Source organism: Dasypus novemcinctus, chromosome 12 (genome assembly GCF_030445035.2).
Source record: "Dasypus novemcinctus isolate mDasNov1 chromosome 12, mDasNov1.1.hap2, whole genome shotgun sequence".
In the NCBI taxonomy this organism is placed as follows: domain Eukaryota; kingdom Metazoa; phylum Chordata; class Mammalia; order Cingulata; family Dasypodidae; genus Dasypus; species Dasypus novemcinctus.
The window spans coordinates 90747592-90760571 of NC_080684.1; the positions used below are offsets into that span (position 1 = coordinate 90747592).

A 12980-nucleotide genomic window follows, 5' to 3' on the forward strand; every position below is an offset into this window, starting at 1 on the left:
AGTGGTTTCCATGTGCACAGGTGGGGAAAGCATGTTTTTGTACCCTTGATGCTCGCCCACAACAAGGCCATGAACTGAAGGCCTAACCACACGGTGCCCCTCCTGGGACTGGTTATTTACATTAACCAATGGCGAAATTTCTCCCGGAGATAGGTGCTGCCAAGAACCCTAGAGGAAGTAAGACGTTTTATCTTTTGCATGCACATGAAGTTTACATCTTCAGAGAGTCTGGGTGGGTGTGATCTCCCGGAGCTAATCGTCCTGAACAGGTGCAAATCAGGACCCGTGTTTATGTGGAGGTGTAGACACCAAAGTAAGTGGCACGGCTGGTTGCTCACGTGCGTGAGAAAGCCCACTAGCAACATTATCGGTTCGGTTTTCTCTGCCTAGGTGGACGGTGTGACGGGCGGGCATCCAGTTTGGGTGGTGCCATCTGGATGAGGGGTGTAGGGTAATAACAGTTCCCCCCGCGGCCGGAGAGTTTGCAGGGGGCGTTCCAGAGCTCTACTACCGGGTCCACGGGCGGCTTTGCCCCGCCCAGCCCCCCAGAGACGCCTCAGGCCGGGTCCCCACAGCCGGGCGCACCCGGCAGCGCTGCTGCCCCAGTTCCGTAAACACTTCTCTCTCCGCCCCTTCAGTCCCTGGACCGTACCACTCGCAGCCTGAGAGGGGACACCGCTCCCTCTCGCATCAGAAACTCTCTCTGTTCCACGCTGTTCTCGGTCTCTGTGATCAGACCCTGATGGAAAATAAGTCTGTTGTCGATGAAATCTGTGAGAGTTCGCCTCTGGAAGGCCGAGGCACCCTGGCGCCGCCGCGCCGCGTCTCCCCCCGCCGATGGTTGGCGTGATGGTCGCGCCGTGTGCGCCCCCGAGGCCCTCCGGGCCCTTTAAATACCGCGTGGGGCGAGGCGGGGCTGGAGGGTTGTGGAGCTGGTGAGGTTTTGTGATGGTTGTGCCGTGCTAGGTGAGGGGACAACCCGGAGCCCCCTCTCTGACCCGAGGTCACTCAGTCGCCTTTCTCCTCGCTTGCCTCAGTGCGGGATCTGGTGCGTACCTATCCCAGGAGAGGGGTTCGCCGGGTCCTAGGTGAGGGGCCGGGGCCGGCCGAAGGCGACATCTCCCCCGGGCCACCCCTTGGCCTCCCCTGGCCACCCCGGAACCGCGTCCTCAGACGGCGGGGTCAAGGGCGATAAAGCCCCGTTCCTTGTTCCCCGCTCTAGACCCCCCTAGTTTGACCTCGAACCGTCGCCCCGCGTGGATGCGGGACGCGGGCGCCGAGTGGCCGCGGCAGGTGTCGGGGTGGCCGCGGGCTTCGGGTCCCCAGGCGGGGGGCTCAGGGTCGCCTCCTCGCTGTTTACCCCGGGCTGGGCCCGTGCCAGGGCGAGCGGCTGCCCACCGTCCCCGTGCCAGGGCGAGCGGCTGCCCACCGTCAGGGCTGCGGGAGGGGGCCGCCCTGGCCGCGCTGGAGGGGTGCTCAGCCGGGGAGGGGGCCGGGCGCTGCCTGTCGCCTGTGTTTGGGGTTTGTTGCCGGGGTTTCCAGGGCACTCGTCTTTGCCTGCGCCACCCCTTCCCCCACCGGTTTGTTGTGACAGGAAACGTGGTGTTGCTGCAGGGGAGGGGCGGCTGGAGGACGAGGGCGCGGGGAGGGCAGGCTCCGCGTCGCGTCGGGGGGGTCCTCTCGATGTCACCCTCGGTTACAAGGAAGAGGTGGAGAAATTCTAGTCAGACTTGGGCTCAAACTGCGGCCCTCTCAGGGATGGCTGTTTTTTTCCGAAAACGGCTTCTCTGGTGACACCATTCTGGAGTAACAGATGATTTTAGGGGATAGTGGAAGAACACAGATACGTGCTTTCTTTTCATTAGTATCAGGGGGAAAAACTATTCCATTAAACGATCGATTCCACAGTGGTATAAAGTTTCCTTTCAAAATAAATGTATTTAAGTGTGAAAATCTAGTCAAGGTAAAGAAAAGTGTTAAATTGTGGATGGGAACGGGGATGTGGAAACAGTCGCTAAAAGTATCCAAACGACGGAAGTTTGGAAAATATTATTGCCCATGGTTTGGCCACTTTAAACATGAAGACACTAGACAAGTTGTCCTTGTCTACAGTGGGTACCTCAACACCCAAGATTGCACCCCTGACCCCCGGCCCAGTCAGTCAGAGATCTTGCTTTTTCTGCCTGTCATCTGATAATGAGGTTATCAGTAGTGGTTCCCAGGTAAGGAGGCTCCCTGCTTGCCTTTTTCTCTTTCCTCTGGGGATTTCATACATCACCATGGCAGCCAGAGGAGGCTGCCTGGCTTGGGTGACCCAGGGCTGAAAATACCCAATCATGTATGGAGGTAGCTTCAAAGCCTGTTAGGGGTGGAGGGCCCCCCAAAAGGGGGAAGCATAGGTACTAAAATGGGCAAGCCAGGGGTGGGAGGAGAAGACTTTTCAAGCATGAAAGTGCCTAGAAATCTTGCTCTTTGATGATGTGAACATCTGCTTTTTTAGACAATGGTTATCTTGTTGGCTTTTATCTGGCTCTTTGTTGGGTCTAATTTGATGAAGACCAGTATTCTCTAGCAGAATGTACAAGCATATATTTCTGTGTGATTTTTGCTGTGTGAATAACTTTTTAAACTACTGGTTGGTTCTAAAGCAGCATTTTGCAAAATAAGATTTTTCACATTCTCTGCAATTTTTCTCTTCAGAGCCCCAGTCCTATTTCTTATTCCCTGCCCTTCACCTCACATATGTGAATGCTTGACCTTGCACCTAACCTTGACCAGTCTTAAAGGATGGAACCACTAGATGTTTCTTGAAATTCCCCTTTTCCACAGCCTAACTTTAACTGGATGGGTTCTGTTCCTCAGGCCCCTGCTGGGTAATCTGAATAATCCACTCCAAAGTGTTCATGAATCATACTAGCTGTAATTAGTTAACCCTTTTCATAGTATTTGGGTTTTAAACAAGTATACTGCCATGCATGGAGGATGGTTGGTTCCCTGATAGAGGAATTTCAGTTACTCTAGTGAGGTGGTTGAGAGTTGTTTTGGACAACAGATTCTTTCAGTGAGGCCCTTCATGGTATAGCACTTGAGCAGCCACTACAGGGTAGGGCCAGCTTGCTACCTCATGTGCAAGTGTCCACGTGGTCATAGGTACATCTATTTGGCAGAGTGGGAGTGGAAAGAATGAATAGCACACCAAATATTCTCCAGCTGTCCTAGTGTGGATCTATTGCCTGGATAAAGCATGGGTATTAGTGCATCCACTGCCTGGATATGAGTTGTGCCTCTGCTGTTCCTATGAACTCTTGGCAAGTTATTTAACCTCTTGAACCTCAGGTTCTTATCTGTAAAGTGGGAATAATAATAGCACCATAGCTAACAAGATTATAATGAGGATTCAAAGAGATAGAACATTTAAAGCACTCCAAGGAGATAAAACATTTAAAGCACTCAGCATGAGGCTGGATCATAATAAGGGCTTAATAACTGTACTGTCATTTTTTGCTATCGTTGAGCTTTAGGAGGGTAGAAAGACAAAAGCGAAAGTTTCTTTAAGCTCTGGAACTGTGAGTCTTTGCTAATTTGAATTATTGGTGCATTGGAAGTATGCTGAGCTAGTCAATGGACATAGCTCCTTCCTGCAAGCAGCTTAGTTGGGAGACAGATGCAGACAAAAACTATATTACTGAAAAGGATGACATAATAGGGATGTAAGCAAAGTGAGTAAGACAGAAGAAAGAGATCCCAAGTTGTCTTACAAATAGGAATGTAGTTTTATTTGTTGGTTCACTGAATATCTGATTTAGATATGGTGAATTGGGGTGTCAGGGAAGGTCACTTTGAAATTGTGACATTTAATCTCAAATCTGAATTCCACCAAGGATCAGGGAGAAGATCATTCCAGGGGGAGAGAGTAGCAGTGCAGGTGCACCAAGGTAGGAAGTTGGGCAAGTCTGAGGAACCCTGAGAAGGCCGTTAGGACTGGAGCATGAAGGGGTAGGTGGAGGGTGGAAACTGCCTGGGGGTCAGGTCTTAAAGGGGATGATTTATTTGCCTCTTCTGAAGGGCTTTGACCTATTTCCTGTTTTATCCTTTAGGCTGTATTCAAGAAGGACTTTGGAACAAGAATGATTGTCTAGAAGCATTTTTGTCATATAGTGGTATCCAAACTATTGCAGTGATACCTTGGTAGGAACAATCAAAATCTAAAAAAATGCAGGAGCCTGGGCTGTTCTGAATTAGAATCTCAGAGTTTGGGTTCAGCACTTCTCTTGTAGCCTTTTATTTTGAAATTATTTTGAATTTACAGAAAAAGTTGTAATAACAGTACAAAGAACACACTATTGTATACCCTAATTTACCCAGATTCACCTATTAACATTTCCTCCATTGCTTTATTGGTTACTCTCTCATTTGACTCATTTCAGAGAAGTTGTATATATCCTGGTCCTTTATCCCTAAATACCTAACCATAGTACAATTCAACTTCAGTAAATTTAACATTGGAATACAGACAGTAGATTAAAGTATTGTACCAATGTTGTCAGTTGGCCCAATAATGTCCTTTAGAACATTTTTTCCCCTCCAGGACAGGATCCAGTCCAGGATCTTCTATTGTACTCAATTGTCAAGTCTTTTTTAATATTGTTTTCATCTGGAACATATTCTCAGCCTTTCTTTGTTATTGTTTTTTTAAAAATTTTTGTAACATTGACATTTTTGGAATTCAGAACTTCTTTTAGTAAGAATAAAGTAATAGTTGACATCTGTCAAGCACTTACCAGGTACATGAGTACTGTATTGGCCATTTCAGTTAATCTTCACAACATTTCTATGAGGTAGATGTTTTATTCCTTTTTACAAACGGTAAGTTCCCTATTTCTAGTCAGTAAATATCAAATCCAGGCTGTTTGCTACAATTAAAATAAATTATATTTTAAAAAACAACATGGTCCACTCCAGGGCCACTGTTCTTACTGTTCCAGTGACACGCTGGTGCTACATCTTTGCAATCCTGAACCAGTGCAGGACCATTTATGGACAGGGTTTGCTGCAGAAAGGAAATAAGGAAGTAAAGTCGGTGATCTGACACAGGCTGAGAAATCACTAGCAGATTAAAAACCTATCTTCGCTCTGTCTGTGGTGGGACACAGGGCTAGCTCTTTCAGGTACCCTTAGTCATCCCCTTCTCTAAAATGGTAGTCATCATACTTCCATCTTCATTCACTCATTCATTCGTCCATTCATGTATTTTACAGTAAATTTTTTTTTTTTAAGATTTTTTTATTTAATTTCCCCCCCCCCCCCCCCGGGGGGGGTCTGTTCTTGGTGTCTGTTTGCTGCGTCTTGTTTCTTTGTCCGCTTCTGTTGTCGTCAGCGGCACGGGAAGTGTGGGCGGCGCCATTCCTGGGCAGGCTGCTCTTTCTTTTCACGCTGGGCGGCTTTCCTCACGGGCGCACTCCTTGTGCGTGGGGCTCCCCCACGCAGGGGACACCCTTGCGTGGCACGGCACTCCTTGCGCGCATCAGCGCTGCACATGGCCAGCTCCACATGGGTCAGGGAGGCCCAGGGTTTGAACCGCGGACCTCCCATATGGTAGACGGACGCCCTAACCACTGGGCCAAAGTCCGTTTCCCGATTTTACAGTAAATTTTTAAGTGCCTATTACATGACTGCCATTGTCCTCTTAAAGAACGGCATAGTTTCCTGGGCTTCTCAAGCAAATACCATGCAATGGGTCAGCTTAAACAAGGGAAATTTGTTAGATCACAGTTTTGAAATCAGTAATATGTCCAAATCAAGGTATCAGCAAGGCAATGCTTCCTTGAAGACTGTGGCTTTGTGGGCTGGCTGCTGGCAATCCTTTATCCTTAGCTTTGTCACATGCAAGGTGTATGGTGGCATCTCCTGGCTCTCCTATTTCTCTGGCTTCCGTTAATGTTCAGCTTCTGGTGACTCTCTGTGGCTTTCTCTCTATGTCAGAATTTCATTCTTCTTATAAAAAACTCCAGTAGTAGGATTAAGACCCATGTTGGGAAGTGGCCTTGGCCCAGTGGATAGGGCATCGCCTACCACATGGGAGGTCCCCAGTTCAAACCCCGGGCCTCCTTGACCTGTGTGTAGCTGGCCCATGCACACTGCTGATGTGTGCAAGGAGTGCCCTGCCACACAGGGGTGTCCTGTGTGTAGGGGAGCCCCACGTGCAAGGAGAGCCATAAGGAGAGCCACCCAGTGTGAAAGAAAGTGCAGCCTGCCCAAGAATGGCTCCGTAGGCATGGAAGAACTGACACAACAAGATGATATAACAAAAAGAAACACAGATTCCTGGTGCTGCTGATAAGGATAGAAGCAGTCACAGAAGAACACACAGCAAATGGACACAGAGCAGACAACTGGGGGAGTGGAGGAGGGTAGAGAAATAAAATAAATAAATAAATAAGTAAAAAATCTTTAAAAAAAAAAGACCCATGCTGATTGAGGTAGGCCATACCTTAACTAAAGTAACCTCATTCAAATGCATTACAATGGGTTCACACCCACAGGAATGAATTAAGTTTAAGAACATGTTTTTCTAGGATACGAGCATCTCTAGACCACCACACTTAGCAATTCTTAGCTAACAGGGACCTTATAGCTTACCCTACCCTTTTAGAAAACTGAGGCAGAGTGCTGGTAAAGTCAAAGAGCGAATTAATGACAGCCCTGAGCCCCAAATCCTGAGCTCTTAAATTCTAATCTAGAGCTTATTTTTTAAAAATCTCTGCACCTTATTGCCTTGTTAAATACAGTTAAGGAACCTATGAAGTGTACAGTTCAACTGGAGTAGAAAAAACGAAATGAATAGTTATAACTGTTAACCTACTTCATAAATTCCCTAGGTGAAAGTTTTTTTTTTAAAGGTTTATTTTTTATTTATTTCTCTCCCCTTCCCCACCCCTCCCTTGTCTGCTCTCTGTGTCCATTCACTGTGTATTCTTCTCTGACCTCATCTATCTTTATCAGCGGCACTGGGAATCTGTTTTTCTTTTTTGTTGTTGTTGTTGCGTCATCTTGTTGTGTCAGCTCTCCATATGTGAGATGCCTTTCTTGGGCAGGCCGCACTTTCTTTTGCGCTGGGCGGCTCTCCTTACTGGACACACTCCTTGTGTGTGGGGCCTTCTACGCGGGGGACGCCCCTGCCTGGCATGGCACTTCTTGTGCGCATCAGCACTGCACATGAGCCAGCTCCACACTGGTCAAGGAGACCTGGGGTTTGAACCGCGGACCTCCCATGTGGTAGGCGGACGCCCTATCCACTGGGCTAAGTCTGCTTATGCACTTGCACTTGGAAAAGCAGCCAAAGACCCTGCTCTTTTGAGGCTGCTGTAGTGGAGAGAAATTAAGAGCAGGGCATGTATAGCAGTTATTACAGCAGAATGAATGAAAAAAGTAAGATGGAAACAAACTTAAAGATATTCAAATTAAAGTGTGACAAGGACCAGGGGATTTTGATTTTTAGACTAATAAGGTAGCAGAGAACCTACTGCTTCAGGGCTTTAGCAGTGCGAGGCCTGTAAATATATAGGGATACCAGTTTGCAAAAGTTCTGGTTGAAACTGTATGAAATGGGATTTGGTGATTTTGATTCACCTGGTGCCAAAGGAGTACTTGTCATGTACTTTACAAGACACCCTCTCTGTCTTATTCGAGAGAGCTGGAAGTAGCCACGGGAGGCAAGTAACTGTACCCTCATATGTGCTAAGTATTGTAATTAAGACCCAAAATGTGTGCTGCAGATGCACAGAGGGTAGAGAGAAGGCTTCCAGGAGAGGGTAGCATTTTCAAGCAGTGCAATCAATGAGAGGTAAAACGTTGGGAAAGACAGTGAAAGAGCTGCAGGGAAGGGTAGGCATTCTATTTAGGATTTGGGGGTTGGTGGAAGTGTAATGGTTAGAGCAGCCCCTTTCCTTCTGTCTTCTATCCCCCTAGAATCTAGTTATCTTGGGATAGAGATTATTTTACTCTTGGAGATACAAGGATGCAGGGCTATTTTCTGGTCTGAATTCATGGTGGTTGGCTTTGGGAGTCTAGGATAAGGCAGATATTTGGAAATGTCCTGGCAACTCCACCTCCAGCTCTGGACAGCCCTTCTGTCTGCAGAGGCTTGCTGCCCTGTGATAAGTGTCAGTGCAGGCTCCTCTGCTATTGGTTTTCTGTTTGCAGGCGTGGCGGGCTGGTGCATTCCTGTAAGTATCAGGACTGAAGAGAGCTGTTTTGGTGAGACAAGATACAAATGACCTTGGGCCTTTGGCCCTTCATAAGTCCCTCTCAGGCTTCTGTTTGTCCATGTCACCACCCAAGGGATAAAGATAGTGCTATTTCTCTCAACAAAAGCTCAATTCCTCCTCTTATCCTGGCCCTGCTGTTCCTTTCTGGTACTTTCTCAGCAGTGTTGTATTTTTCCCTTTCGTCATCCTCTAGCCTGTGCACAGTTTTAAGAATCTGGGCCTGCCAGCCATGAGACTAGGACCCTGTCTGTTTCGCTCATTGTTAGTTACTTTCCCCAGGGCTCAACTCAGTACCTGGTGCACTGGTGGCAATTAATAATATTACTTGTATAATTGAAGAAACTCTACAGGCATATCCAGGCACACTGTTCATAGTTGTGGTTTCTAATTCAGGCAGCTTTAACAGCTCAATGTCCCTCACTGCATGGGCAAGTTCAGGTTTAAAGGGACTCAGTGAACCCTTCTTATCATGTTTGTCCATTCAGGATTTGAGGTGCCTTTCTCCTTGGGCCCAGGCTTCCCCTCCAGTGTCAGCTGATGCCACACTGCTATCAGGGCCAGCTCCCTCCAGGCCATCTGGCACCCCTGGGCCCTCGCCTGGGCATCCCGTGTTCCCATTATCTCCTCTCTAGGTTGTGGCAAGGCCCCAGTGCCCTTCCCTGGGAGGTGACCAGATGTCTCAAATAGCACTGGTAGTGTTGTCTGGAGACTAGAATCAGGGGCTAGTAGTGTGGCATAGGGAGTCCCCTTTTCCCTCTGAGACTGCCATCCCACTGGTGAATCAGAGTCCTATATGCTTACCAGGTTGCGGTGGGTACTTAGTAAACTGTCAAGCACAAACCAAATATCAATTCTTTCTTTTCATATCATGGCACTTCACGTGAAAATGGAGGAGAAGAACCTAAAGATTTGCCAGCCAGAGATTTTATTCAGTCTTCCCCTTTTCCCATGAGGCTCACGGAGAGCATAAAGAGGCTGACTTTTAAAATATTCTGTGTAAAACAAAGCAATAGAAACAATACTAATAGCTAACATTTGAGTGCTATGCTGAGCAAATTAATATGATTTAGTCCTATCTAATCTTAAAACAATCCTGTAAGGTTAGTCTTTTAGCCCAGTTTTACTGATGATGTTGATGACTGATGCAAGGGAGTTAAGTGATTTCTCCAAGGAAATATGGCACAACACAGAACAGGATTCTACCCCAGGCACTCTGACCCCAAAGCCCCACACTCTTAATTACTCTTTCCTTCCCATATTTGAGCATGTCTTACCAACTTGGGGGGGAGGCGGGGTGTCTGGCGGCCAGGGAGAGACAATATGAGTGTGTGCATATGTCTAAGGATCTGGTATTGTTGAGAGCTGCTCCGTGTTTGCCCTGGGTATGTCCTGAGTAAACTCATACCTCTGGCTGTGGAATCCCTTTTTCTGGAAGGAAACCTTGGAAGCCTAGTAACAGCCAGGCTAGGGTGCTGGGGGAAGGACAAAGTAATTTGGGGCTTGATTGAAATGTCTATGCTGAAGAAATGTCTATGCTGCCATGGAAGTTCTATGGCAATGTTGATGCAGCGTCTGTTTGTCTGTGCAGGTGCTTTCTCTTTCTCTACCCTCAAGTGAAACAAAATGCCCTTCAATGGTGAGAAGCAGTGTGTGGGTGAGGACCAGCCGAGCGATTCAGACTCTTCCCAGTTTTCCGAAAGCATGGCTTCGCTCAGTGACTATGAGTGCTCCAGGCAGAGCTTTACCAGCGACTCCTCCAGCAAATCCAGCTCTCCTGCCTGTAAGCCAGTTGGGGTGGGGAGGTGTTGGATTTTAAAACTCAGAAATGAGTGAGAGCAAAGCACAGGTTTCCACTCCTTTCTTGATGTGTTGGAACAGTGCTGCAGAGGCACTGTGACTACTCTTAGGAAGAAATGGCCCCTAAATTTCCAACCCGCTGGTTTTTATTTTGATCATTGTCTCTAACCTGCTTTGGTTTGACTATAAATCAACCTCCCCCATCTTCTTTCCCAAGTGCTTCTGGAGGTCACTTCTTGGGCACCCACCCACAAGGATAAATTCAAGTTGACCTTTTCTGATTGTTTCTGATTTACACTGAAGGAAACATGCCCCAATTCGAGGGTCAGGCAGGAAGTGAAATAATGTAAAGGGTTTCCTGGTGATTTCAAAAACAGTTGTACAAATCACCCAAGAGTCACTACCTGAAGGGTGTGGGAAAGAGTTGACAGTAGCCATGGCTAAGGGAGCCGTCTTTTAAAAATATTTTTGTGTGGAAGCTAGAGATGTGTAAAGCAGAGTTTGAGTTTTTGGTTTTGTTTTGTTTTGTTTTAGCTTTTTAAGTGGCATTTTGTATAGGAAATGTCACACCTTAAACTGACACACCAAATGCAGAATGAAGAAACATGCTTAATATGATCAAACACCCATGTTTTTAAAAGTTTGTATCTATTTTAAATTTATACATTCTGATTGAAGAAAACTTGGAAAATAAGAATAAAGAAAAGAAAATTTTGCCTGTGATTATCCAGAGACTACCCTTCACAGTGTTTTGCCATATCTTCATCCTGTCTTTATTGCTGAAATACCAATTCTTTTAATGTACATATATATATACACACAAACGTGTTTAGACTATTTTCACTTAGTATTATCACAAAAACATTTATTCATGATAACATTTTAAAATACTGCCTTATGACTATCTACTGCTTCATCAAGTAAATATACCATAACTTTACTTACTCATTGGTTTATCATTGGACGTTTAGTTAGTTTCCAGTTTTTTGCTGTTAAAAAATAGTGCTTTATGAACAACTTGGTTCAAAAAGCTTCTCTGGGAATTCCTTTGAATGTAATTGGATAATTGGACCAAGAATACACATGTATTTAATGAGACTCAAAAATGGGTAGAGAGTTGGCAAAAGAATTTACCAGCATCCACCCCAGGTTTTTGTGCCTTTTAGCATCTTACAGAAGAGTTTTACTAGTTCTGTGCATCACTGTTTTTTGTTTTGTTTTGTTTTTGCTTTTTTAAAATTTTCTATGTATTTCTAATCAGTGCTCTTGTTAGAGGTCATGATTTTTAACTAACAGAAGCTAAGCACTTTAACAGTGATTTTAAAAAGATATGATTTTTTAGAATAATCATTAGTAATAACTAGAATTCTTTCTTTCCTACTTCCTACTGAGATGTAGTTTAACAGCTTATCAGATTTATTTTACTTTAATTATCTATCTTTATTGAGTTCTTAATATGTTCTTCTTTACTTAAATTATATCCATTTAATTGTATCTGGCCAACTCTTTGAGGAGGTAAGCCATGCCTCTGTGAAGTCAAATGATAACTACCAGTTGGCAAAATTTAGAATTGAATATAAACATTATGCTTATGTTATCTATACTTTTAGAAATTATAATTTTAAAATATAAGTTATTTCCTACCATCTTTGTAAATTAATGAGAATTAATTCTGAATTACAGAATAAAAAATAGTGTTGTCCATTTCCTTACAGTACATCTAATAAAAAATGAGATGATTTGATGAAAAAAAACCTTGTAACTTATCACTGTAGGCCTATATTAATAAGCTTGTCTCAGAAACATTGAGAGTCATTTGACAGACACAGTAACTGAAGCTATCAAAGGCGTTCTTAAATTTTTAAAGTCTTTATTAAGCTGAGGGAGTTCACCTATTTTGGTTATACTCTCCTTACTTGTGAAACCCTGAGAATGTACATTGGAAGAACTTAAACCGCCTCTGCATCAGGAGGCTTCATTGGATGACAACATCTTTTCCATGAATTAACTGGCTCTTGGTTTTCTTTCAGCAACAAGCCCTCCCAGGGTTGTAACATTTGACGAAGTGATGGCTACCACAAGGAACTTATCAAATATGACTCTTGCTCATGAAATTGCTGTAAATGAGCACTTTCAATTGAAACAAGATGCCCTCCCTGAGAACAGGTAACCTGGAGGTACCTGTTGTGCATGAACTGTGCTGATGAGTCTGTGTATGTGTGTGTCAGACATACATACATAAACACACACACACATACATGTATTCACACTGATTCCAGAAAATTCTTGTATAATATTCACAGGTGGTAAACATTATGTAGTTCTCTAACAAGGTCTTATACTTGATTTTTTTTTTTTTAATTCCTCCTGGGTACTTGTTACCCATGTTAGAACTCAGCTTAAATGTCACTTCCTGGGAAAAGCTTTTCCTTACATTCCAGAACCACTAGACTATATTAAATCCCCTTGCTAAAGATGCCTGTAGTCCCTTCTACCTCACCTTTTCTGTTCAATGTCCACCTTCTTCCACACTTGATGGAAAATTCCATTAAGGGAAGAACCAGCTCTACTGTGTGTTGCTCTATCTCTATTGCCTAGTGTAGTATTGGTATATAGTATGCCCTGAAGAAATATTTGCAGATTGATTTATTAAAATCTGGTATTCAGATTGTGAAGGATAAATGCAGCTGAACTGCCAAGGTGCTAAGAATAAGTGATCCAGAAGCCCGTGGGTGTAGGAACTGGAGCTGCATGGACACCTCCTGGTTAACCTCACTCCCCCGGGGATGTCTAGAGACACACCTTATATTCTATCTCAACCTTTGGTTTCAGTGGCTCCTGACTCCTTTGGAGCAGTGAGGAGAAAAGGTGTGAGGCCATTACTATACACAAATCATCTTTAGAGGCAAAGCTGGG

The 12980-nt window shown here is 44.9% G+C and overlaps 1 protein-coding gene across 2 annotated transcripts in view; it reads left to right on the forward strand.

The window, feature by feature from the left end:
* The first annotated feature begins 831 nt into the window (after nucleotides 1-831).
* Nucleotides 832-12980, forward strand: part of TCP11L2 (t-complex 11 like 2) — a 49991-nt gene continuing 37842 nt past the window's right edge. The window contains exons 1-3 of one of the 2 annotated variants that reach the window (XM_058308664.1): nucleotides 832-1048; nucleotides 9856-10047; nucleotides 12095-12230. In XM_058308664.1, the coding sequence (XP_058164647.1) occupies nucleotides 9891-10047; nucleotides 12095-12230 (293 nt within the window). In that variant the 5' untranslated portion in view covers nucleotides 832-1048; nucleotides 9856-9890. Of the gene's footprint in view, nucleotides 1089-9855; nucleotides 10048-12094; nucleotides 12231-12980 lie in introns of both variants that reach the window. The other variant, XM_058308665.1, reaches the window with a different exon arrangement.